We start from the raw sequence: 26,138 nt of genomic DNA on the forward strand, positions 1-26,138 counted from the left end.
TATCCTTTCTCGACCTCGAGTTTGAATGAAACACGCGATGTTTGTTCTCTCCTCGTGTGTTGAAACTTAAAAACGGATAATCTTACTTAATCTCTTAGTGCTCTTTAATTTTAATTAAAAAAAAAAAACAAACAACAGGACTATATCAAAATGATAGTATGCATTTTCATTTAATTGGTTTTTACGTTCTTCCCTTTCACGGTTTTTTAAATCACCCTGATTCTATAAAGAAGTTTTCATTTCAAAATATATGTGAAAATAATTATATGGATTGAGAGTAAATATAACAACAAGATCCTGGTCATTGTCAACGATAAGATTAAAATATAGTAAGAATATTTATAGTCACCCGTTATGTATAGTTTGCAAGCAGCAACAACTGGCTAACGACTAGGCGTGGTCCTCTGGGTGCCAACCTGCGAGCTCCTTATTTCTTTCCATTTTTTTTTTCTACTAATACATATATGTATATATATATATATATACATTATATAGGTACTTCTATCTATTTAGCAAACTTCTACCATAAGTTTCCTATAATTATATTCAACTAACATATTTATACTTAGTTTATATTACTAAAAATATAATATATAAAGTAAAATAATTACTAAAAAATATCGATTCTATATACTTTATATATATATATTTTAACTTTTATATTATAAATACTATAAATATTATAATTTAAATATATATTTTATTTTATATTTGAAATATATTATTTTACCTTCTACTATACATTAAATTATTCAACATGAAAAATATTATGCATGTAAAATTACTAAAAAAGAAAGAAACTTTTGTTTGTGACAACCTAATATAAAGATATCTCGACTCTACTTTATTTTACGTTTTATACTTGAAATATATTATAATTTACCTTCTATACTCTTTAAATTATTCAACATAAAAAGTATTTAAAATACCTGTACAACTATTAAAAAGTAAGAAACTTTTGTGATAACCTATTATAAAGAAGAATTACTTTTTAAAAGGAATTAAAAATAAGTATCAATAAAAACAAATTAATACAAATGACATATTTTTATGTCAAGGATAAGACGATGATAAAAACATAAGACATTGTTAATTTTCTTATATTTTTCTTTTCTTTTTCTTTTTCTTTTTTTCTTTTCCATGAAGGCTGTCGACCCAGCGGAACGAACAAATTCGTATTATTCGAAAGGAATCACGTAATTGAAGACGCTCGTAAGCGCTTAATTAATGACAGACAGACAACAGAGGAAGAAAATGATTCTTAGTTTAAACGAAACGGAAGTTGTATCGTATATCTTGTCGCCTATGTTGTTTTATAACACGATTAGAACGAGTATCATAGAAAATAGAAAAGTATCTTCTTGTCTGACCACTTCTACGTGACTACTTTACGTCACAATTCAACAATTACCAGTACTTATTGATTTTCATTTTTATTTTTATTTTTATCTTTTCCTTTTTTTTCCTATTTAATTTATTCACTTTGTTTTTACATTCCTGATTAACACTAGAACTACCACACTAGTCTGATATATAGAAGATACTTTGAAATAAAAAGTGTCCTATTGAATAATTATAATTGTTTATATTAACATCAATTTATTATTATTTTACCATTATATTCTTTGAATAATAAAAATAATGCCGTAGCTATTTGGGAAAAAAAACATATGATTTTGGAGCGATAGTCAAAGGGTTAAAGAAACAAAAAAGAAACTTTCCACAAAGGTGTTTTTTTATACGTAGTTTGAAAACGTACGTTTGATTGAGAGATTAAAAGGAGTATAAAATTTTTTCATAGTAGAACTCGTTTAAATAACCTTTATGATTGAACAGACATAGGGGAAAGCTTGCGTCTATGATCGAGCACAGTTTGTTCAAATGTATTAGAATGATGATACCTACTTTGGGTGAAATGAATAGAAGATGAGTTATACAGTAAATATAAATGTATACTTAAGAAAATACAAACGATTAAATATGACGAATGAAATTAAATAAGGATTTCAAAACAATTCATTATAATAATTACAACGACAAGACAATTAAATGAAATTTATTTTGAAATATTATATATGACAAAAGATGAAGAGGAATCATTCAATGAAATGAAATGAAATGAAACGATGAATAATATATATTTTATAAATTATAAATATAATATAATAATATTATTATTATTGTATTATAAAATAATATAAGAGTATTTTAATATATATATAATATTATTGGGTTGGCAAGAAAATAATATTTCACACTACAAAACCGAAATGACTTTCTTACCAATCCAATAATTGTTCAATAGGCCACTGTTAATTTCAAAGTATCTTCTATATATCAGTCACATTCAAATAAACTAACTTTCAATTTTCATTTAGTTTTTTTTACAATTGTAAAAAATTCATACGCTCCGGTGGTCACCAATGACCAACATAGCAGTCAAAGTGTTAAAACTTCTAAGATAATAATTCCCAACTCGTTAGTGTAACTTATAATAGTGTTAGAACACTTTACATTGAGAAGTATTAAAACATATTTTTTTTTGTTTATAATTAATAAGAGTAATAAAAAATAATGATTATGAATTAATTATTACCTGGGAAGTTTGTCCACGCAGAGCCTCGCTCGTTACGAATAGCAATACAAATAATATCGCTATCGTGCACCACGATAGTCTCCGCTCCATTCTGTAAATAAAACAATTATTTATATATATATATATATTAACATTATTATAAATTTTTTATTATTCAAAATATGTTCATTTATTTTTCATGTATACAACTTTTGCATCATCACTTTCACTCGTGTAATTTACCATAACTTTCCATTCCATTCTATTCCATTCCATTTCATTTCAATCTTATAATTGTTCTAACAAACATCCAAACATTTTAAGAATGTAATATCAAAAACATTTATGGTAAATTAGAAAGGAAGAATATGTTTTAAATAGAACAGAACGAGGTTTATACGTATTACTATTTATTTAATGTATGCACATGCAGACGAAACTCGGGCATAGGTTCGTTCGCTCGTTCGTTCGTTCAGTTCGTTGAAATTTACTTTTACTCTTACTTATGTTAGACTACTCCTAGAACTCGGTCTCTCACTAAAAGAACCACCTAGAAAACTTCTTTATAACATAGAAAACTAGATTCTTAAACTCGTGCTTTGAATAAGAAAATTGAAAAGGAAATTATTCGAGTAAAAGAAGAAGAAAATATGAACGTTCATAAAGCTTTCATTTAAGTTTGAGATTGTCATATTTGATAATGTTAAATTGCTCAAAGTTCATTGAAAGTTTCAGGAAAGAGAAAGAGAGAGAAAGAGAAGTGTATTTCAATTCAAGTTAGAAATCGATCTTACGTAACGTAAGTTCGTTATCGAGAAACAACACGTAATATTATTGAGTTTATCTACTTAATTATTTATCTATTTATTATTAACACTATAGCGTCCGGTAGCATTACGCTGGTGATGTCATGCAAAAATTATCTGTTTTGGTACCACAATGGTGCCATTGAAAAAAACCAAAAAATAATATTTGAGTGTTTAGGGGAGCATAATAACTATAAAATTGTACTTAATTAACCAAGAATTTTGTAAGAACAATTTTTGGATAACATGGATTTAATTAAAGCAATAAATATTGTCACCATCTTCTAAATTTTTTCAAAATCATAAATTTCCAAGCTAATTATGGAAACAATAAGAACAAAAGAAACATATCTAAGATCTAAAGACGGCATAGTGTTAACATTAGTTTAACTATTGATATCGATAAAAAAACAAATGATGAATTTATTAAGTTTACCTTGAAAACAAAAAGATCTTTGATTTTGTAGAGATGAAATTGATGAAATTCGTGACGAGTTCGTTACTCCCTATCCCGTTCGCAGATCGCATACAAATCGCGGATCACGCGAGGAGTTAAGAAAAGGAAGATCAAGATCACACAACCACGCGAGAGGATCGACGACCGTACTCGAATCACCGTACTCGAATCACCGTTAGGCTCGATCGCGTTCTACATATATATATTATAGTAGGTGATAGAAAGAGAAAGAAAGAATCCATTTCATTCAGGATTCAACCTACACGTGTGACGTTGTGTTATTCTTCCTTTAAATGGTAAAATTATTTTCCTAATACGATAATAGAATATATATTTATATATGTATACATTTTTATGTATATTTTGAAAAGTAGAAAAAAGAAACAAATATATAAATAAATTATATATAATATAATAATATATATTAATATTATATATATATTACAATATACACCAACATATAATGCAATATAATACATATAATAATATAATATACACACAAATACAAATATATAACAAATAAGCTATTTATTATATATCAAATATTTATATATTATTAATATTAATTATTTTATAATTATATAATTATTTATTATTTATATATATGATATAATTACTATATTTTATAATTATTTAATATTAATTATATTTAATATTGTTTATATATTTATTATATTTAATATTATTTATAATACTTATTTATTATATAATTATTATATTATTTATATAATATTATATAATTATTATATTTTATAATTATTTATAATATATTAATATTTATATATAATAATTAATATAATATTAATATTAATTATATATATGTGGGATTTGTGAAAAAAATTGGATCGCTGACCGCGGGGACTCGAACCACGGATCTTTTCGCTTACCGGGTTAATCGAACCGATTATCTTCCGCTTTAACCAATTGAGCTATCCAGAGCTCATCAGTCAACGTATCTCAGGAATGCATAATAAGTTTGGCATGAAAGCGTTCGTCCTACATATATATAAAATATAATAATATAATATTTATAAAATAATTAATAAAAATAAATATAATATAATATTAATTAGCGTATACTATTCCAACTATATATATATAGATGGAAAATTTTCAAGGCGTATGAAAAATCAAATGAAAATATGAAGAAGACGATTACGAATAATAAGATTGTTCGAGATAAGAAAACGTGTGAATTTAAACTATTAAAAAGACAATTGCGGATGCACCGAAGCAAAAAATACCAAGGACGAATGTTGGATCTTTGCAAAATGGTATATTAAACGAAAGAACGAAACGAACCATGTTATAATATCGGCCAACTTTCTATCGTAAAGATATGTTATTACGAGGAAACAAAGAAATCGAACATTACAATAAAAACAATGCAGTTTATCTCTTTTACACAGATGAACAATTTTGTATATATATATATATATCCTTTTATTTAAGGATATAGATGAAAATCTTCTAGAAATCTTTTTAGAAAATGACCATTTGTTTTAAGTAAAGTTCGATTAACTTAACTAAAATCACGCTCGAACGAGATCGCAAGCGAATCGAAAGTAAATTCTTTTCGAGTTGTCCATGGAGCATGTCGGTAACGAACACTATACGCTCGAATCCGATTTATCGAACTAAGTTAGCAAGTAAATAAACGAGTAAGGGAAAACGATACTAAGTTTTGTATCAATTTAAAACATTATATCCAGTGTACACATATTTGTAAGTTTCATTGAACTTCACGAAAATCCTGTGTTCACATATTTGTGCTTTGCGTTTTATTATTGTATAATTTTTATATTATATTTATATTATATTATAATTATTATATGTTTAATATTAATTATAATGATATTATTAATATTTATTATATTATATGTATTATATTATAATTTTTAATTAATTATAAATGTTGATAATGAAAAGTTCTGTTTAAATTTCTAAATCTAAAAAGAGCATATATTTCAAATATAATTGTTTATTTTTAATTTATCTTGGTATCAAAACAAGTTTTTATTAAAATAACGCCGGAAGGTAATGTGTTAGACTATATGTAACTATAAAAAATTAATATGTGATTTAATCTTTCCTAGAACTAGAAAGATAAATGAAATTCTTCAATGTAATTCATTAAAACAACGGATTAAAAGGATTATGTAACACACGGTGTATCATTGGAAATTCAATCGGTATTTATGACTGTACGTATCAACATAGAAAAAGAAATATGTTAATATGAATATAAAGGAAGGATAATTTAAATCATTTCACATATTTTTCTTATGTTTTACGTAAGAGAAGAAAAGAAAAAGAGAAAGAAATACTAAGAGAACATCTGGTGGTTCGTGAAAGTAGTCTGAAAGATTGTCGACAAGGAACGGTCAGTTAATTTCATACCAGTTCGTTTAATATTTCTCTCGATTACGTTCACTCCGGTAGAAACTTCAAAGTTCACTACCGGAAATATCAAAAATCCAAAAAAATAAACAATGATAAATAAATACAAACAAAAAAAAAGAGAAATTAATCTTACGTTTTACCTCTATAAGACTATTTCAAAATAAACTCACCTAGCAACTTCTCAATACTTCCGTCCGATGCAATGTTTCATTTCAATATTACAAACAGATTGCACTAATATTTGTTTTTTCTTTTTATTTTTATTTTTTTTGTTTACTATTATTTTTTCTATTTACTCGTAGAGAGAAGAAAAAAAACAGAACCCACAAATATACAAATATATGTTCTAATTAATGACGAATACCAAAAAAAAACAAAAAACAAAACTCGTAAAGAGTATCACTTCGGAGGAAATGAAAATTTGTAAATTTCGCGCGCAATATTTTACTAACACTCCCGAAAAACGCGGGAAATTTGAATTAGAAAAAAAAAAAAGAAACGAAAAGAAACGAAACAAAATGAAAAATGAAAAACAAAAAAAGATTAAGTCTTCTTTACAACCACATGTATCATCTTCAATCTCTCTTTGGTTTTTTTATTTTTTTTTTTTTACAAATATATATGGACGTGTATATGCGTGCGCGTGCTCGTAATAAACGCAAAACGTTCGAACGTTCGTCGTTACCGAATGCTCGTAGACAAGTGGAAGTCGATCGAACAACTCACTGTGTCAAAAATCCTCGCTCTGCAAAATGGGGGAGAAAAAAAAAGCATCAGGTCGACAATGTGTGCCGACGTTTTCCCTTTCGCCCGGTAACCACCACCATCACAAACACCACCACCACCACCATTATGACCACCACCACCATAACCACCTTCAGCACCCGTCACCGTCTTATCCCTACCTTTACCAATGCCATCGACTTTGATCTTCATGACTTTTCTCCACCTCTTTTTCGTTTAACGATAAACATCATCTTCCATCCCACTTTGGTCTAATTTCATCTATTTCTTCTTCTTTAACTTTCATTTTTGATTTCCTCTTCAATAAAATTCCTAAAAAAAAAGAAGAAGAAGATACTTGTTAGAACAATGCATTCGTTTAATACAATCGCGGCCGACATTATTTTTCCGTTTCTTTTTTCGTTAAATAGTATATTTAAATAAGAATATTATATAGGTAATATATTTAACTATATAATAAATTATAATTAATATATATTATATAACTATAATATAGTTAAATATTATATTTAAATATTATATTTAATATTACATATAATACTAACTAATAATATAATAACTAACTAATATAATAATATATAATATATAATATTTAATTATTATATTAAAATAGTTAAATATAAATTATATATGTAAAATTGTTATAAATATTTAAATATAAATTTTATATATATATAAAATACTAATAAAATAATAAACAAATAATAATAAAATAATACAAATTTATATAATATATAATAAATAATATATAAATTTATTTTTATTAAATTTTTAAAATGTAAAATGACGTTAATCACGTCAGTGGCAATTAAGAGTAGAACTTGAAAAAACGTGAATTCACATCAACGATCATGAATGTGTTAATAATTCATCTTTAATTAATTTTAGTTAATTTTCTCTCTTTTGTTGTAGTTTAAAATTCGCGTGTATTGGAAATAAATAAATTTAAAAATAAATCTTTAATGAGAGAATGTTCAACGACTAACAAAGTCACTTCCGATTACATCGATGAAGAACAAATGTTTTCTCTTCGTCTTTGCGTGCATTTATTCGCTCTCTCATTAAATTGTGAAAAAAAGAATTGACGCGTGTAATGGGTTGCAATCGATCGGTATTAATTTAGGTGAAATTTATCGCGAAAGCTTGTATTTTCAAAGACATTTCTCCTCACGATAAAATAGAAATTTCGCTCATGTGTGTGAAGTATGTCAATTTCTTTTCTCTTCGATTGAAGACTATATTTACAAAATTATTTAAAAAAAAAAAAAAAGAGAGAAAGAAAGAAGAAACATTTATTTCTATGATATTATTATATGAGAAAAATATCAATCTTTTAATCGATTTTACCTAATCGATTAAATCCTCCAATTTTCTTCCGATTTTTTTTAAATTTACTAACACACTTGTAGTAGTCCATGAGAAGATTCACTGTGCCTTTAAACTTTGTGTAAATAACCAGCCGTCTGCGAAAAACAAATGGGAAATATGCCTACAGGTGCACTGACGTCTACCTGTAATAGAAATTTAAAAAAAAATACATGTAAAACATAAAATTATTATACATATTCATTAAATAAATTTATGTAAAATATTTAGAATATATTTTAAATAAGTAGTACGTGATTTTTTGATTAGATGGCGACACACATATCTTACCGGTCGGTAAAATAAAGTAATAGTTATTTTATTTATGCCGCTAGATGGCGACAAATATTTTACCGATCGGTAAAATAAAGTAATAGTTATTACCGTTAGATGGTGATAAATGTTTTACCAGTCGATAAAATAAAGTAATATTTATTATCGCTAGATAGCGTTACATATTTTATCAGTCGGTAATAAAATACTGCAATACCCGTAATAGCAATATAGAACATACATTAAAACATATATATCTAGTCATTTATTTTTAAAGTTATTTTATTTAAATTACTACGAAACAATGTCACAATAGCTTACAATAAAAATAACATTAATTATATTGCTATGCATTTATTTATTATGTATTGAAATATTTACGTAAGTTTGTATTAATTTAAAATAAAGTTTCTATTAAAAAATATCGAGTGTTTGGAGTTTAGGACGTGTTCGGAATCGATGAGTAATAATATCACATCTAGCTAGTAAAAAACAATTACATTTATTAAATATATGTCTCAAGAAAACGTATAAGAAAATTCGTAAACCTGATGATCGAGACGTACGATGTTTACCCCATGCGATGCGAGCCTTGACTGACTAATGAGGTGGAAGGGGAACAGTGACGCGCTACTAGTGCCACCTTCCTCTGGTGTCTGTGCTGCCCTCTGATGTTACTAGCAGGAGATGACTGAGACGTCATAGTATATTTTCTCCTAAGATGGCGAATCGTTAGAACTTTTAAAGTTCACATCTGTAACATGGTTTGACGTATGTCAGATATAAGAAAATGTCAGATTTTACAATATTAAGTAGAAGAAAAACATAATATGTAGATTTATATATTATTATGTTTATAATATTAATACTGGACAATAATAAAGATAGCCTAACGATATCTCAAACACATAATCTCTTTAATATATAATATAGTTATATTAATTTATTATTTGACGTAAACATACATGTGAGTTGCATATGTATATATATATATATACTATTGACAGCTTGTAATAATGTGTTAATTAAATGTTACACAATATTAGAATATTTTATTCTCTGATGTAATATTATTATAATTACTATTTCAGTTACCAAACAATATTTCAACTAATTCCATTGTATAATAGGAAGTATTGTAATTGATTAGGAATTTATTATTATAGTTACAATTTAAAAAACAAAAAATGGGTGATGCAAATGAGAAGACAATGGAAAAGAATGAAAATAATACAGGGGAACATACTTCATCATCAATATCAGAAAGTACATTTTTCATTTAATATAAAAATTTAGATTTAATTCAATAACACTGACATATTTATTATTAATCAATGCTTATAAATGATTAAAAAAAACTATCTTTTTATATATACTTTCTCATATTTTAGATACTCAATCTACTGATATTCACTCAACAGATGCAAATAAAGAAGAAACAGAAAGCAATAAATCTGCAGGAAAAAACAAAAATGTAGAAACTAGTGATACTCAAGTAATAAATTATCTTTTTATGTAGATAATAATTTTTGTATTACATTTAAATGCATTAATGTTTGTAACGTAATTTTTTTAAGCAATCATCAACCATACAACGAGATACAGAAACCGTAAAACAATTGAAGAATCAATTAGAAATTGTAATGAATTCTTTGGCCACATTATCAGCAGAAAAATCGAAGATGGAAGCTAATTTTCAAAACGACAGAAAACAATTAAGAATGGAACGTGAAGAAGTGAGATATTGTTTATTATTTTGATAAATATTTATTACTATTATTTGCATATGCTGTTTGTTTTACCATCATATCTTTGTTTTTATTCAGTGCGAGAAAGTAATAAGAGAATTAAAAGAAAAATTAAAAAAGGGACAAAATCATAATGTATCTGAAATGGAACATATTAAATGTAAATTAATTATGGAACGCCATGAAAGGGAGAAAGAAAGAGCGAATCATGCATCTGCAATAAAGTACGTAATACTACAGATGTACCAGTAAGAATATGCTCCTGCAGTTTGGTAGCTAAATGGTAGCTAAATCCTTGGACACTTTGTATAAATAACACGGTATTTAATATTAAGTATGATCGTTACATCTTTGTAACATAATACATTTTTCAGAGAACTACAAAAGATGTTACATGAAGAACTTCGTAATAAAGAACAATTGGAGCAACAATTGAAAAATTTATTTGCCAATAAAACGCAATGTAAAATTTTAGAAGCGGAATTAGAAATAACGAAAAATAAATTGAAACAAGCAGAAGAAGCAGCTAAAGAGACACCACCTCTTCTTCTTTCGTTACAAGCTGAAATGGTTGCTATGAAAAAGCAACATCGTGATGCTATACTTGAAGTAAATAATGTTATGTTATATCATTCATGTATTACATATATTGAATCATATGATATAATTCATTTTTATTGTTAAATTATTAAGGAACAGAGAAGAGCAGCAGCTGCAGAACAACAAGCTAGAGTATTAGCTATGACTCATGAAACCAGAGTAGCAGGTTTGGAATCTCGCTTAGCTGAACTTTCCGAAACTGTTGGAGAATATGATAGATTACGGCAACAAGATCAACGATCTATTCAAAATCTTAAGGATCAGTTATCTAATATGCAAGATGTAGAACACAAAGAATGTGTCAATGTGCCAAGCGAACCAGAAGAAATTATTTCAAAAATAAAAATGTTATATGGACGTTTATTACATTTAGACAATAAAAAAGATGATTCAGCTTACGTTGAATGTAAGTAAAATACCAATTGAGTTAATAGATATATAAAAATATCATAAAATAAGTAATATTTTTGTAATAATTTGTAACTACTTTGAACTTTCAGTGTTGTTAAAAAATTTAGAATTAAATGGTAAGTATAAAGATTCTGAATATAAAGAAAAGTATGAATCTTTATTAGAAGAATTTAAAATGTATAAAGAGCAAATAGCAACTAAATATGATGTTGATACAAGCCTTTTACGTAAAGGGCATCAACAAACTTATAACTTAATGGATTTACGTGATAAAGAAAATAGTAAAACTCAATTGCATTTACTTAAAACTCATAATACCAATTTAGAAGAAAGAATACGCACATTAAATAGCAAGTTAATACAAAAAGAACAAGAATTACAAATAAAAATAGATCATTACCAAGAGGTATACATATATAAATTCTTTTTATAAAACATATATTATCTAATATAAAATATTAACGATATTACAAATTTACAGTTCTTACAAGTGGAACGTGCCAAATCAGAAAACATATTATCCCAAAAGGAAAATGAATTTCGTAGTAAGTTGTGTACATTGGAACAACAATTACTGCGGCAAAGAGAACGATCCATCGCACTTGTTCAAGAAAAAGAGAAAGAAATCTTTGCGTTGAAAGCTTCGTTTCATGCATTATTACCAAAAAAAGATTCATCTTTTTTGGAAGGTGAAAGGAGTATAACAAAATACGAAAATAAATCAGAATCCTCTAACGATATAGTAACAGGATTATTAAATAATGATAGTCCTCCTATATTACATTATACCCAAGAATTGGCAAGACACGAAGTGCAAATATCATCTACCAGAAAGAGAATATTAGAATTAGAAGCATCATTAAGGGAAAAAGATAGACAATTGCTTCATGTAACCGAAAAACATAAAGAAGAATTAAAAGCTGTACAAACACAAGTGGCAAGGTATTTCAACATTTACAATCATTGAGTATATATAAACGGTAAACATATATTTTTGTATATATTCTTATGATTCAGGTTAGAAGCATGTAAATCTAGAGAAGGAGCCAATTTAGAATATTTGAAAAATGTATTAATCAATTATTTAACCACAAATGATTCATCGAGCAAACGACATATATTAAATGCCATATCCACAGTTCTACGATTTACACCAGATGAATTAGAGAAGGTCAATCTTGTTAAATAGATTTTGAAATTTCAGTAATTATAAAAAGAAAACATATCTCTATATGTTTTTATATTTTCATTATATATACTTACACTATTAATGAAATATTAATAAAATATTGTTAATGAAAAAAAGGAAATAAAATGAATTAAAATAAATATATAAAAGTAAACAATTATTTATTCTGTGAATCATTATTAAGATTTTCAGATATATTTGTACTATTCTCTATAGGCTTACTTGGAGATTCTATTTCTAAAGTAACAGGTCCGTTATTTTGTATGCTAACATCCATCATTGCTCCAAATATACCATCTGTATAAAACAATTAAATTACAATCCTTAATCCTATTTTTGTTTTAACAAAATTAAAAATCAACTACCTTTAATTAGTTCTGGTTTATAATTTTTACCCAACTCATTCAAAAAGTTATTATAAAATTGTTCTGACTCTTGAGCTGGCATTGCTCTATGAAAATCAAGTTTATTTCCTTTTAAAACATGATACAATGTAAACTGGCTGACGCACAAAATCTCATACTTTTTATCCATAACACTGGCACTCCATTTCTTGTTACCATTTTCAAAAAGCTTGGTATTTAAAATCTTTTTTACTCTATAAAAATATTACATCAATTGAGATTTTATTAAATATTATTTAAATAATAAAATTAATAATTAATACAAATACGATAAATACATGTACTTTAAGTCATCCAAAGTGTCACCTCTTTTTATACCAATTAATACACAGATTCCATTTCCAATACTACTAATAACTTTACCGTCCACTGAAAATAAAATATGCAAAAGTAAGATATTTTTTAAATAATTAATATGATACTACAAACATATATGATTGGCTATTGTTATAATAATCAGTTATTTTCAACAATTAATTTTTTTGTAAAGTATGTGTACATTACCTGTAACAGAGGCACTTGTTACACGTTGTATTACTGCTTTCATATTCTTTCTCAATCTTTATTATTAATTAATTATATATACATTTTATCAAATGGATATAACACATTAATCTTTCATTATCTGCAGAGGTTAGGTTCCTGCAATGTTATGTATATAACGAAATTGCTGGTTACGAGACTAGATGAGAAAGTTAGGTTAAAATTCTGTAATTTTGTTTAATTACGAACATTGAATAATTTACATAGTTTTAATACTGTCATAAATAAATAAATTTTGAAATTAAAAATAAAACAAGAAATACAATAGTGTAATTAACATCACAATTGTTACATACATATATGCAATAACAATTAACGACATCGAACAAACTGTACTATAGATGTTAGTATTTAGAATATAAATAGTCTATAGAATAGATTTGATTTATTTTTCTTTTAATTCTTCGATCTAATTCAAGAACTTGATTAGTTAACTATTCTACTAATGAAATTATCTCATTCAATGTTTTTGATTTGTATTCGCGGTAATTTTCGCGCCAAATTTTGAACTGCGGATAACCAAAACCGCGAATAATATGAGATTTAAATCTTGATTATTAATTTTCTATAATTTCTATTATAATTTTAATTTAACGTTATTCTATCTTTATATTAGTATTATATATGCATTTTATTAAATAGATTCAATATTGATAAGGCAATATTTCGATAAAAATAACACTCGATTATTTATAATCAATACTTTAAAATTCCGGAAATGCATTTTTCGAGATATGCATGCAATATTGTAAATACGATGCACAAACTCCGTGAGTGCACACGTGTTTTAATAAAATAACAACAATATAGTAATAAATACAACAACAAAAATTATTATAAACAATCGAAACATAAAACTATAAAGTTGGTCATTCTATCTTGAATATTTTTCAAAGCCATTATATTTACAATAGAGTGCGCTTCTGCATATCCCCGGAATGAAGTAAACGAACGTAAGTTAACCTGCTGGATTAAACTAAATGATAAAAAGTATAAATATTTAGATATGTTTGTGCTTTTTTTATAGAAAAAAATTCGTAAAAACTAATGCAATTTGTATTTTTATTTAACTTTTGTGTGATAATAGATATATATATATATATATATATTTAATCTATAAGTTTCACAAAGATAAATATCTTTTTAATAAAAAGTAAGATTGCATGTAGGTAAATTAATAAAACAATGTATATTTATGATACATTTTTATATAAAAAAATTTGATAAAAGATAAAAAATATCTTGATTATTTTGATTGTAGATATTAAATATGTCAGAAACGGAGAATAATATTGGACAAGAAATGGAGGCACCTACTGAGCCTAATGCAGTCTCAGAAGAAGATAAACAATTTTTACTGGATTATGTAAAAGAAACTGAACAAAGATTAACGAATAAAGAAGAAATTAGAGCTGCCAATTTGAATCCCACGAGACCACCAGATACATATTTCAGTAAATTGGATTCGAGTCTGAAAAGAAATACAACATTTGTTAAAAAACTTAAAAATTTCAGTGTGAACCAGTTAGATGCAGTTTTAAAAGATATGGCCAATTTAAATTTGACAAAGTATGTCAGCGAAGTTGCTACTGCATTGGTCGATGCTAAATTAAAAATGACTGATATACCATCGGCAATTAAAGCTTGTAGTTTCTTACATCAGACGTATGCAGAATTTTCTACTCATTTCTTTGAAAATTGGCAAAGAATATTGTCCTTAAAGATTGGAGAAAAAATTGCTAATCCAAGTAAACTAAGAGTGGATTTGCGTTTTTATGCAGAACTTGTGAATGCTGGAATTTTTACGCACAAACAAGGCTTACCACTTCTTGGTTCGGTATTAACTGTTTTAATTAACATGGATAAAGAGGAACACAACAATGCAAGCATAATATTAAGTTTTTGTCGTCATTGTGGTGAAGATTACGCAGGTCTTGTTCCTAGAAGGGTAAGAGAATTATCGGAAAAATTAAATATTACAATACCTAAAAGCAAATTACTTTCTCCTGACAAGCAACAAAATGTAAGATATTTATTACGGGATTATTATAATTCATTGTGTAAGCATTTATTGAAAGAACACAAAGAACTTCAAGCATTTGAAAAACAAAATCGTAAGATTTTACAAACAAGAGGTGAATTGAGCGCAGAAAGGAAAGAGAAATTAGAATCTCTTCAAGTATCTTATGACCGTCTTCTTAGCGGGGTACAAAGTTATTCTGATACCTTAGATGAACCAATACCTGAACTTCCTGTAGATGTAGAAATAAAGGCAGAAGCTGAGGAAACATTAAAAATGATTAACGAAGGTGAAGAAAATAGTATTCTAGAAGATATGTGGGGAGACGATGAAACCAGACGATTTTATGAAGTTCTACCTGACTTAGTAGTATTTTTACCTGGATCATATCCAAAAGAAGTACCAAAATCTGATGCTCCTATTACAGAAGAAACTTTGGACGAAGACATAACGTTTGACGAATTAGAAGAGACTGAAAAAGTAGATGAACCAGAAGTAGAAACAGAGGAACCTCAAGTTTCCAACATAAGTAATAAAATATTATTAGATGCATTTCTTAGTCATTTGCCAAATTGTGTCAATCGCGAAATGATTGACAATGCAGCAGTTGATTTTCTTATAAATTTGAATTCAAAGCATAATAAGAAGAAATTAGTAAAAGCATTATTTGGTGTTTCGAGAATACGTTTAGATTTGTTGCCATTTTATTCTCGTTTAGCTGCAATTCTATATCATGTAATGCCCGAAGTAGCTAATGAATTATGTTCAATGTTAAAACATGATTTCAAATATCATGTTAGAAAAAAGGATCAAATTAATATTGAATCAAAGATAAAAGTAGTACGTTATATAGGCGAACTTGTCAAATTTAAACTTTATTCAAAAATAGAAGCATTATATTGTCTTAAAGTATTACTTCATGATTTTACTCATCATCATATTGAGATGGCATGCAACTTGTTGGAAACTTGTGGAAGATATCTTTTCTGTTCTCCTGACTCTCATCAAAGAACGAAAGTTTATTTAGAACAGATGATGCGTAAAAAGGCCGTTACTGCATTAGATTCTCGTTACGTAACAATCATTGAAAATGCATATTACTTTGTAAATCCTCCTGAATCAACTGGTGGAGTATCTAAAAAAGATAGACCTCCTGTTCACGAATTCATCAGAAAACTTCTATATCAAGATCTTTCTAAAACAAATACAGATAAGGTACTTAAATGGATGCGCAAGCTAGATTGGGAAGATGAAAGTGTATCATCGTATGCTATCAAATGTCTTACTGCTGCATACAATGTAAAATATTTAAATATTCGATGTGTTGGAAGTTTATTAGCTGGATTGGTAGCTCATTATGAAACAATAGGTCCTCACGTGGTAGATGGTGTATTAGAAGACATAAGACTGTGTATGGAAATCAATTTACCTAAATTCAATCAACGTCGTATTGCCATGGTTAAATATCTTGGAGAATTGTATAATTATCGTATGGTTGAGAGTGGTGATATTTTTAGAACTTTGTATCTGTTAATCACATTTGGTGTAAACATGGATCATTCTGTTCCAAGTATTCTTGATCCACCCGAACACTTATTTAGAATTAGATTGGTATGTACACTTTTAGAGACTTGTGGACAATACTTTAGTGGAGGTTCGAGTAAGAAAAAGCTCGATTACTTTTTAATATTCTTTCAAAATTATTATTGGTTCAAGTATACAGATCCTATATGGACTCCTGAAAATCCTTTTCCAGTAGGAATAGATTACATGTATCGAGATACATTGACCATGCTCAGGCCAAAAATGCCACTTTTTAACAGTTATAAAGAAGCTCAATGTGCTGTTGAAGAATTAAGAAACATATTGTATCCATCTTTAGGAAGTACAACAACCGCAGAAGAAATTGAACACAACGAAGGAGATTCTGAAATGAGTGTAATCATAGAAGGAGATGAAGAATTACCTATGACACCTGGAAACGGAGGTGGTGATGCAAAAGGAATAGGAGATTTGCACTTTGAAGAATCCGAAGACTGTTCTGAAGCACAATCTGAAGAAGATTGGACAGCAGAAGCAGAAAGAGATGCAGGAACCCAAGAAAATACTCAAGGAGAACAAAGTTTATCGGAAGGTGCTACTGAAGGAGTTATAATGGATGGTACAGAATTAAATGCTGCTCTACCAGCAGGTCCCAAAAAAATGACCTGCCCAGAAGACGATGATTTTCTTTCTGCGCTTGACAAAATGGTATCTGATAATATACAGGATAGAATGCGGGATGCTGTTAAACCGCAACAAGTTGATATATCTGTACCACTGCATATAAAAAGTACAAAAAAAACATACGAGCAATTGCAAGTACAATCATCTGACAATTCTATGGTGGACTTCACGCTAATGCTTAGGAAGGGTAATAAACAGCAATACAAAAATTTAGCTGTACCAGTATCCTCAGAATTAGCTATGAATCTTAGAAATCGTGAACAAGAACAAAAAGAGGAAAAGGAACGTGTAAAAAGATTAACACTTAATATAACAGAGAGACAAGAAGAGGAAGATTATCAAGAAACTATTAATCAAGGTACAAGGCCAGTAACAGTTAATTTAAATAGAGAACGACGACAAAAATATAATCATCCTAAAGGTGCACCCGATGCTGATCTTATATTTGGACCAAAAAAATTCGGTAAATTTGTACAAAGTTTTCTACTATTCTGAAAAAATAATGATTTCGAACTTTGCGAGTGTTCCGTGTAATCTCACTCTTTGGAATTTTGATCGATGTGAAACAGTGCAATTGTTCTTTTACTTTTAATTAAAGACAAGATATATCTATTGTTTACATGGATTTCTCATTTTTTGATTTTGTTAATAGCTTTAAGAGTAATAGTATTGAATAAATTATGAATGGATATAAGATTGCATGAAAAATGTCATCATGTTAGAAACTATTACAATTGAGTGTGTCAAATTCTAATACATTTGAAATAATACCTCTCCAAATACTTCCATGTATTACTTACGATTAATCTTATTTTCTAATATTTCATATAATGTGCACATCATGGTTAAGAACTCTTATGCACAAATAAATATTTCTATAAAAATTGTCGATGTGCAAAATACGTCTTTTTCATTATAAATAAACTTTAAAATTTAACTATCTGTGCATATAAAAGAATGATCAATTATATTTAATGTAGTCCTATTTATTTTTTACCTAAGAAATTATCACCATGTACAAAATGAATATAAATAAATGTTAGGTGCTTTTCCATTCGAGACGCAGTTTTGTCTTATAGCGCTTGCAATAATAGATATTACATATCTACCGAAATATATGAAATTAATAATCATATAAAGTAATACTAAATGCATATCAGCATATATTTATATAATTTTAATTTATGGATCCTCTTCTGCATCTTCAAATTGACCTGCTTCAATATCCATTGGTTCATCTGCCTCATTACCATTTTGATGGTTACCTCCTATTTGTTCTATAGATAATAAATTAATAATAAAATGTTTAGGAAAATTCATAATATCGTCAAATATTAAATAGTTTACCATTAAGTAATATGTACGGAGCATCACCGGCACCAACTTCATAATATTCAATATCAAAATCATCTTCTTCTGCATCTTCATAAATGTCTTCTTCATCTTTAAACATATACATTTGAAATATATATTACATAATGTACCAGTAAACCAAGAAAGCATACAATTTCATAGATATCGATTACCATCAGAAAAACTGTCTTGTGGATCTGGATGAAGAGCTTGACAATGATTCATCGCTTCAAACATTGTTGTCAAATTAGTCGTATCATCAGGTACAAAACTCATCTCAGTCAAAGGTGTATCTCCTTCGTCTTCTTCATTTTCTGAATCATTTTCAGCAGATGGTGACAATTGTACATCTGCAAACGAATCAATTTTAATGATACACCTTTCTTTTAATTATATTATTTTCAACTTTTCACAAACAAAAAACAACACACACACATGTGTTTAGCGTATAACTTCTGATGATTTTTATTAAGACACATACCCGAAAAATCTTCCACCATAATGTATAAACATTGCCTAGGATGAATCTGTTGATCTTGGGAGATTGCATGTACGGATATATGTTCATAATTAAGGGAAAACCCTTGTTGTGTTTCGCTGTCTATCCAGGATAGTACACTGTCACAATGTAAATTTATATTAGAAAAATGTATATCAATAATAAATTAATTTGAATACCTTTCTGTAATATAAAGAGTTCCTTTTCCAACCTCCTTAGAGTTAACGTATACAGTGGTGTTTGGTTCTTTATGACGGATGCCTTCCTGTGGTGCTAGGAAACTGCTAAGCACTACCATTTTTTCACCTGTAATGTCCGTATATACGTGTTCCTTGATTAAGGAATATTAGAATTTAGATTCTAAAACACTTTCAAAGCAGATATCACACGAGAAAATCGTAATAGAACGTGAGTAAGATTCAAACCTATGTGACATTTGAGGTTATACTACATCTATGAGAGTAATGTAAATAAATGATTCATTCGAATCTCCGAAGTATAATTTATCAGAGACTATTGGTATATGTTTTGTCAACGGTGTAGGTCCATAGAAAACTTGAATTAACCTGATACCGGGATTTTGAATGGTGATTTTATATAAACGTTGCCGATAAATATACAGTTACGCGTTAAATAGGACTTGAGCTCACCAAATCTATATTTAACAAAGATTCTTAATTGCCAAAAATTATTGACATTAAGTTCTTTGTAAATACTAATATTTACTCACAGCTCTTGCCTTATTTCTTTTTACACTACGCTATTGTAAACACGACACACGATGTACAAATTTTTACGACTTGAATATATGCGAAATTCTCTCTATTAAAAGACGCTGATTATTCATTCAACTTCCTAACTTCAGACCGTTTCGATTTCACTATACCTATAGCACGTAAGAAACGATTAGTTTCGAGATTAGTTTCATTCGATTAGTTTCGAGATTATACGCGCTAAAAATTCGATTATTTAAAAATGAGATAGATAATAACTTTCTTTTAAAACTACACTTTTGTTTTTATTCACACCAATTAGAATAAAAAAAACTGATATAAAATCGTTTAAATATTATCACTGCATTTGTTTGAAGGTTAAAGAATAAGAGAATAAAATTAGAAATAAGAAATATCGTAAAATGACATCTTCAAATATTGAATTAAAATTGCATTTGACAAATGAGTATGTTAAAAGATTAAATTGTTTTTATATAATTCTTTTATCAATTAGAATAGAACAATTGTATAAATTTATTTAAAAATTATAATAATACAATTATTTAAATTTAAAACAATGAAAGAATAATATTAGAAATATTAGAAGAAACTTTAGAATGCCGTCTGAAAATGTTTTATTAAGATTACATATGGCAAGCGAGGCTTTTGTTTCCAATTCCTCGGACTGAAAATTCATCTTTGTAACAGTTTTACGTACATACATACATACTGCCAATAGAATACAAAGTGTTTTCACAGTTTTCCTTTATTTAATTCGCTACTTCAAAAACCTTGGAGATGTCACCTCGACACGTTCAAACTCTTGTCCAGATATCTTTCTCTCTCTCTCTCTCTCTCTCTCTCTCTTGTGCGAATTATTTGTTAATCTTATAAATCTGTACTATGCGAATACTACGCTTTGAACAATAACCTGGACTGAGCAACATAGTAATTATAGTATTTCCTTTAGGACGATACCTCTTTGAATGATGAAATGCAATGCTACTTATTTCTATCACGATGTTAAAGAAATAAAAATAGGAAATACCTTTTTAAAAATGCTATTCTTAAACAATGTTAAATAAAATTTGTTCTATGGCATTATATTAAAAATAAAAATACAAACTAAAAACTAAAAACTAAAAACTAAAAAAAAAAAAAATAGAAAATAACAAGAATTAAATAAATAAAAATATTTCTTACAAATTAATAGCAAAAATAATCAAAATTGTGCGTTATAAAAGAGAATACTATAATGCGTTATACCCAGTAGTGCATTTTATGTTTGATTATAAATGGCATCGCGAATCTCTTGAATCAATGAGACTCCTGAGTATTTCAGATTCACTCGCGAATGTTTTAAAGCAAATTTCTATACAATAGAACAATATGGATATAATTTATAATAGAATTAAATAGCTATGCTACATAATGGATCATGACTAAATAGTACTAATGTTAATTGTGCATGTTTCATAAGTCGTGTCCATGGGTAACTGTATTTTTTTTTTTGTTACTGTTTCAAAGGGCACAAGTTCCAAAAAGAGACAATGCACAACATGTAACATGTCAGTCGATAACATTCTTGATATGTTTTATATTTTTAAATATAGTAAATATTATCTCCAAGTAAGTAATGCAATATTACCAATATTAATAGTAATAATAATAGAAGCAGTAGTAATTGTAGCAGTATTAGTAACAGCAATAGGAGATATTAGTATTTGGAAGGTAGTTGTAACAATGGTAATGACAGTGATCATAGCAATAGTAACAATCTAGTGTTTGTAATAATGCTTGTCATTTATCAATTGGATGCTGATAGAGTTGTGGGGTGTTGTCGAAATGTAATAGTATGATAGAATTCGAGTGATTCACGTGGTGATGTCGTGTTAGTAACAATTAGTTTAAAGCACAGATCATTACATACACCACTTTATGGAAAAAGGGGTGGGATTAGAGAAACGTTTTTAGTTTAATTTAACGACACGGTTGAATAATAAATAACAAAATAGCGTATCCCGTTAAGATACGCTAAATAATATTCGAGAGAAACATCAAGTATAATAATATCTTTATCAAATTCAAGCATCTTCAGTTTATGCTCGTTTAAAACAAACAAATATTTATGTATATATATAAAAAAGAAGAAAACATTCAAGTATGCTTACAATACGTATGCATACATGTAAATATGATTAGTAAGAAGAGTTAGAAGAAATGTTTTTATGTACAATTAGAATAGTCATAGAGCAGTAACAACAATAATAAGTAACATCAAAAAGATGATGCTTTTCGCTAACTAAGCTCGAAATAAATATCTAAAAAGCAAGCCATTCGCTTGTTGTCAAATCTTTTATAATTCGAGACAATGTCTTTCATCTTGTCCTAATGTTAAAAAAATCTTATTCACCGCATATTCTCCCCTTTGGAACTTCACCCTTTGTATCATTTTTATGTCATTCATTCGCACATCTCTCTTATACCGTAGATACAAAAGTCCTAAGAACAGTGCTCTTAGGTATTCTACAAACAAACTTAAGTTTGCAAGGTATTCGTAATTTCTCGATGCACGGTTACCACGTCTTGTATAAATCCAGCTAATCTGGAATTCAAAGTTTCCAAGTTTTGTTTCTGAACTTTGTTCGCACATAAAGCAAGTTCTAATTGTTCTTGGACAACGTTTAACATATCACGCAATTCGGTATTCTCTTTTTGAAGAGCCTGAGAAATGAAAGATTAAATAATAATATCATTGAAATGAATTGTTATCACAAATATTATCATCACACTACATACCACAAAATCTTTATTTTTTGCAGCCATAGTAAGAGCCTTAACTTCATCATTTCGACTTCTTAATTCACTTTCCAGTGCCTCCACTCGTAGCCTCAATGCTTCACTATTTCCTTCTGCTATTTTTCCAGCTTCCAGTTCTGCATACTTTGTTTTTACCCTGGCATTTTCTTCTTTATATAACTGCAATTGTCTCTTCCACTCATCCACGTTAGCCGTTGATTCTTGAAGCGCGCTTGTTAATCTAGCGTTGTTTGTTTTAAGAGTAGCCAATTCAACCTGTAATACATGCCACATTGTAAAAATGATGGAAAATTGTATTTATTTAAATGTATTTACATTCCTATTATTCTTTTATCCTGTGCATATGCATGCTCTGATGTAACCAGAATTAGTATTGAGCATGTAGGAGCATATTGTGCTACAAACATACCTCCCATTTTTTGGCATTAGCAGAACTTTGAGCTAAAGCAAGCTTCAACCTGTCATTTTCATATTTCAGCTGCATCTCTGCCGACTGTCCTGCTTGCGTCGAACCAAGTTGGGCTGATTTCCCTTGGTGCTGTGGGCTTTCTGTATTCTGCTGAGAAACACTTTGTGATCTTGAATGGACTGCATTTTTCAATTCATCGTCCGTTTTATTTTGACAACTGCCAGGTAAGGGACTGCTGCTTACCAAAGATACACTGTTTTGAGCAGAGATCATGTTTGCATTTGGATTAGGATTATTCGATGCCGACACATTAGAGTTGATCATCGAAGAATTTGGTGGATCTATAAGATCCTGCTCCGAAGAAGGCATCCCTGATCTCGATGTGATTGGACTAACATTTGCACTAGTGGCTGGCGTGACCGACGAGCTGTTTGATTGTAGCTTAGCATTGGCTAACTTAGTTGCTTCTTTTACTTCATGAAATTTTTCAATAAACTGTCAAAGTAAAGTTGAACCGAGTGTATTCATGAAATGTTTAGAAGAATACAAATTTTGTAGACAAACGTAATATATACAAACCTTGCCTAACTCTGCTTCAGAGGAGAATCCTAAACCATATACAGTATTAGCCCTGACATCGGACCATTGACCAAATTTTTGTGAAGTTTTTGTAAATGTCATGTTTGGTGTAATAGTGCTGTTTATTACTGCCTAAAAGTATAGAGTTAAAAAAGAATACGTATAATTTTTATAAGTGATACTACACATTTGCACACCAAATTGAAAACAAGAATCACCTTAGATCCTTCTACAGATATTATTCTATAAAGGCTTCTAGTCGAATCATAAAAAAAAGAGACAGAAACTGCAGCTGTCGAGGCAGATACCCATGAACGTTTAGTTTTAGGATCGATATGAAATACGTGCGCCTTGCACGAGAAAATTGGTTGTTCACTGTAATTAATAATGGAAGGTTAGAATATAAATAATATTTCAAAGATCCATGTGTGTACGCATATCCCAATTTGGATCAACAATAATAATAATAAATATGTATCTTCGTTTGGGATTTTCACATTGCTAAGTTTTTCTTTCAAAGCAGTTCTTGTTGCTGATTGTGCAGATGTTCCATTGTGCAAGAAGATAAAACAGTTATTGTTTGGTTAGAAATAAGAAAATAAATTTGTTTTGACAAATTGAAAAAAGTAGAAGATCCAGTTTAAATTTGAACAGGTTCGACATCATTCCGGAGGAAGTTCAGGAAATAAGTGTAAAATAAAATCATATCGTTAAGAATTCTCTTACAAAAGATAACTATATTTCTGATATAGATTTTGCGATTGCTACAAACAATACATGCAGTTTGTACAATTTAAATGCAAACAAGCATCGAGGAATCAAAATAACAATTTCGCTATTAATGATTCTATTTTATAATTAACAATAAAATTATAATATTTAGCACAACAAAAATTAAAAATTAAAAATTAGTTAACTATGTAAGAATGTGCATGCCTATTCATGCGAATAAATAGAAACATAATCGCATTATATGGTTCATCTGAAAAGAAAAAAAGATATATCACACATTTATCATCATAAATATATGCGTACATATATACATATTATATATAATACGTATATGTATATATGCATTATAATTTTAAAATCGATAAGAAGATAATAATAAATAATTTGTGATATAAAAAGAGGTAAGACAATAACGAACAACAAATAAGAAATTGACAAAATGGGGAGAGCTCATTGGTTGTTAAATAAAATATAGTAAAAAAAGAAAAAAAGAAATGACACAGTGTGTGCGTGTTATTGTTTATATCATACAAAACTTTTACATGACTTTTTCTAAGAAAGTCAGTTTATTATTTTTTTTTTTTTTTACGATAAGGCTGCTCTACAAAATAAACAATTGCTTTTTTTATTTTTTTTTCTATTTTTTACGGGAAGAGGTCATGTATATCAAATTTGGCTAGCCCGCTAGAGAGTTAGATAAAGGCCACACTGAAAAAAAAAGAAGAGGAAAAATAAGAAAGGTTATTCTCGTACAGTCCATTTTCGTATGTACAAGTCGTCATTTAATGCGTATCAGTGATCAAGTTAGCGCTACGAAATATGGTGGATGAGTTTTAACCAGAATGACCTATTTTATATAGATTGATAGAGAGTCGACTGATTAATAAATCGACAACAATTAATCCGAATGTACGACGTCAAAATTGATTTTCGTATGTAGAGACACATTACACACCCTTGAGAGGCGGCGCGAGTTCTCACCGTATTCACTTACCCCATTATTTCTTTACTCGTTAACGTGCAAATAACAGTTACTCCAATAAATATTACTAATCCAATAAAGTTTCCAAGAGAAGGGATCGTTGAGTATTCTGATATTTGACTAGGAACCCCTGTTCGAAAAGCAGAGACCCACCAGTTGACAGCCGCCATCGGCCAAATTCTATAGCGAGTGCCAATGGTTACGCGATATCATGAAAGTAGACGAACTTTAACGACACCTGGATTTCATCGATTTTCTACTAAAACCTTCAACGTCCACTGTATTTA

At 28.3% G+C, this 26,138-nt stretch overlaps 6 protein-coding genes across 17 annotated transcripts in view; 2 read left to right on the forward strand and 4 right to left on the reverse strand.

Annotated features, from left to right (window-relative positions):
- LOC107071528 (uncharacterized) overlaps positions 1 to 9,284 on the reverse strand; it is a 39,986-nt gene extending 30,702 nt beyond the window's left edge. Inside the window, exons 1-4 of the mRNA XM_089178609.1 lie at positions 9,172 to 9,284; positions 8,333 to 8,496; positions 7,147 to 7,297; positions 2,597 to 2,687 (exon numbers count right to left, since the gene is read on the reverse strand). Of these exons, the coding sequence (XP_089034735.1) occupies positions 2,597 to 2,686 (90 nt within the window). The 5' untranslated portion in view covers position 2,687; positions 7,147 to 7,297; positions 8,333 to 8,496; positions 9,172 to 9,284. The remainder of the gene's footprint in view (positions 1 to 2,596; positions 2,688 to 7,146; positions 7,298 to 8,332; positions 8,497 to 9,171) is intronic.
- Positions 8,888 to 13,970, reverse strand: Dtd (D-aminoacyl-tRNA deacylase). Of its 5 annotated transcripts, none has more exons than XR_016178638.1 (6): positions 13,480 to 13,808; positions 13,254 to 13,344; positions 12,937 to 13,169; positions 12,794 to 12,868; positions 9,190 to 9,377; positions 8,888 to 9,101 (listed from the first exon to the last, which is right to left on the reverse strand). XR_016178638.1 is itself a non-coding variant. In XM_015330586.2 (5 exons), exons 1-5 carry the CDS (start codon positions 13,520 to 13,522, stop codon positions 9,340 to 9,342), a joined length of 480 nt encoding a protein of 159 aa, XP_015186072.1. In that variant the 5' UTR covers positions 13,523 to 13,808; the 3' UTR covers positions 9,103 to 9,339. The 5 variants fall into 5 exon arrangements, 3 of the variants coding, with proteins under 3 accessions (XP_015186072.1, XP_015186071.1, XP_015186070.1); XR_016178639.1 differs by having other exon boundaries at positions 8,888 to 9,105; XM_015330586.2 differs by lacking the exon at positions 8,888 to 9,101 and having other exon boundaries at positions 9,103 to 9,377.
- Positions 9,347 to 12,731, forward strand: GCC88 (GRIP and coiled-coil domain containing 88 kDa). The gene is made up of 10 exons (XM_015330583.2): positions 9,347 to 9,590; positions 9,715 to 9,889; positions 10,015 to 10,118; positions 10,201 to 10,359; positions 10,450 to 10,595; positions 10,746 to 10,980; positions 11,065 to 11,377; positions 11,472 to 11,788; positions 11,864 to 12,324; positions 12,400 to 12,731. Exons 2-10 carry the CDS (start codon positions 9,811 to 9,813, stop codon positions 12,569 to 12,571), a joined length of 1,986 nt encoding a protein of 661 aa, XP_015186069.1. The 5' UTR covers positions 9,347 to 9,590; positions 9,715 to 9,810; the 3' UTR covers positions 12,572 to 12,731.
- A 368-nt stretch (positions 13,971 to 14,338) lies between the features above and the next one.
- Positions 14,339 to 18,734, forward strand: Upf2 (UPF2 regulator of nonsense mediated mRNA decay). Of its 4 annotated transcripts, none has more exons than XM_015330588.2 (2): positions 14,339 to 14,471; positions 14,780 to 18,734. In XM_015330588.2, the coding sequence occupies exon 2, from the start codon at positions 14,789 to 14,791 to the stop codon at positions 18,257 to 18,259; it is 3,471 nt and encodes a 1,156-aa protein (XP_015186074.2). In that variant the 5' UTR covers positions 14,339 to 14,471; positions 14,780 to 14,788; the 3' UTR covers positions 18,260 to 18,734. The 4 variants fall into 4 exon arrangements, with proteins under 4 accessions (XP_015186074.2, XP_015186076.2, XP_015186075.2 ...); XM_015330590.2 differs by lacking the exon at positions 14,339 to 14,471 and adding an exon at positions 14,478 to 14,687; XM_015330589.2 differs by lacking the exon at positions 14,339 to 14,471 and adding an exon at positions 14,478 to 14,683.
- icln (chloride nucleotide-sensitive channel icln) lies at positions 18,730 to 20,495 on the reverse strand. 4 transcript variants are annotated; one of them, XM_015330594.2, is made up of 6 exons: positions 20,347 to 20,495; positions 19,796 to 19,922; positions 19,599 to 19,735; positions 19,291 to 19,467; positions 19,112 to 19,207; positions 18,730 to 19,041 (listed from the first exon to the last, which is right to left on the reverse strand). In XM_015330594.2, exons 2-6 carry the CDS (start codon positions 19,912 to 19,914, stop codon positions 18,947 to 18,949), a joined length of 624 nt encoding a protein of 207 aa, XP_015186080.1. In that variant the 5' UTR covers positions 19,915 to 19,922; positions 20,347 to 20,495; the 3' UTR covers positions 18,730 to 18,946. The 4 variants fall into 4 exon arrangements, with proteins under 4 accessions (XP_015186080.1, XP_015186078.1, XP_015186077.1 ...); XM_015330592.2 differs by having other exon boundaries at positions 20,183 to 20,453; XM_015330591.2 differs by having other exon boundaries at positions 20,042 to 20,453.
- Positions 20,496 to 20,947: 452 nt separating this feature from the next.
- homer (protein) lies at positions 20,948 to 26,127 on the reverse strand. Of its 2 annotated transcripts, XM_015330581.2 has the most exons (7): positions 25,864 to 26,127; positions 24,356 to 24,512; positions 24,138 to 24,269; positions 23,802 to 24,053; positions 23,559 to 23,705; positions 23,129 to 23,404; positions 20,948 to 23,053 (listed from the first exon to the last, which is right to left on the reverse strand). In XM_015330581.2, exons 1-7 carry the CDS (start codon positions 26,019 to 26,021, stop codon positions 22,868 to 22,870), a joined length of 1,308 nt encoding a protein of 435 aa, XP_015186067.1. In that variant the 5' UTR covers positions 26,022 to 26,127; the 3' UTR covers positions 20,948 to 22,867. The 2 variants fall into 2 exon arrangements, with proteins under 2 accessions (XP_015186067.1, XP_015186064.1); XM_015330578.2 differs by having other exon boundaries at positions 23,559 to 24,053.
- Positions 26,128 to 26,138: the final 11 nt, after the last annotated feature.

This window comes from Polistes dominula, unplaced genomic scaffold (genome assembly GCF_049000335.1).
Source record: "Polistes dominula isolate Pdom_NZ unplaced genomic scaffold, Pdom_raw_medaka contig_11, whole genome shotgun sequence".
Classification (NCBI taxonomy): domain Eukaryota; kingdom Metazoa; phylum Arthropoda; class Insecta; order Hymenoptera; family Vespidae; genus Polistes; species Polistes dominula.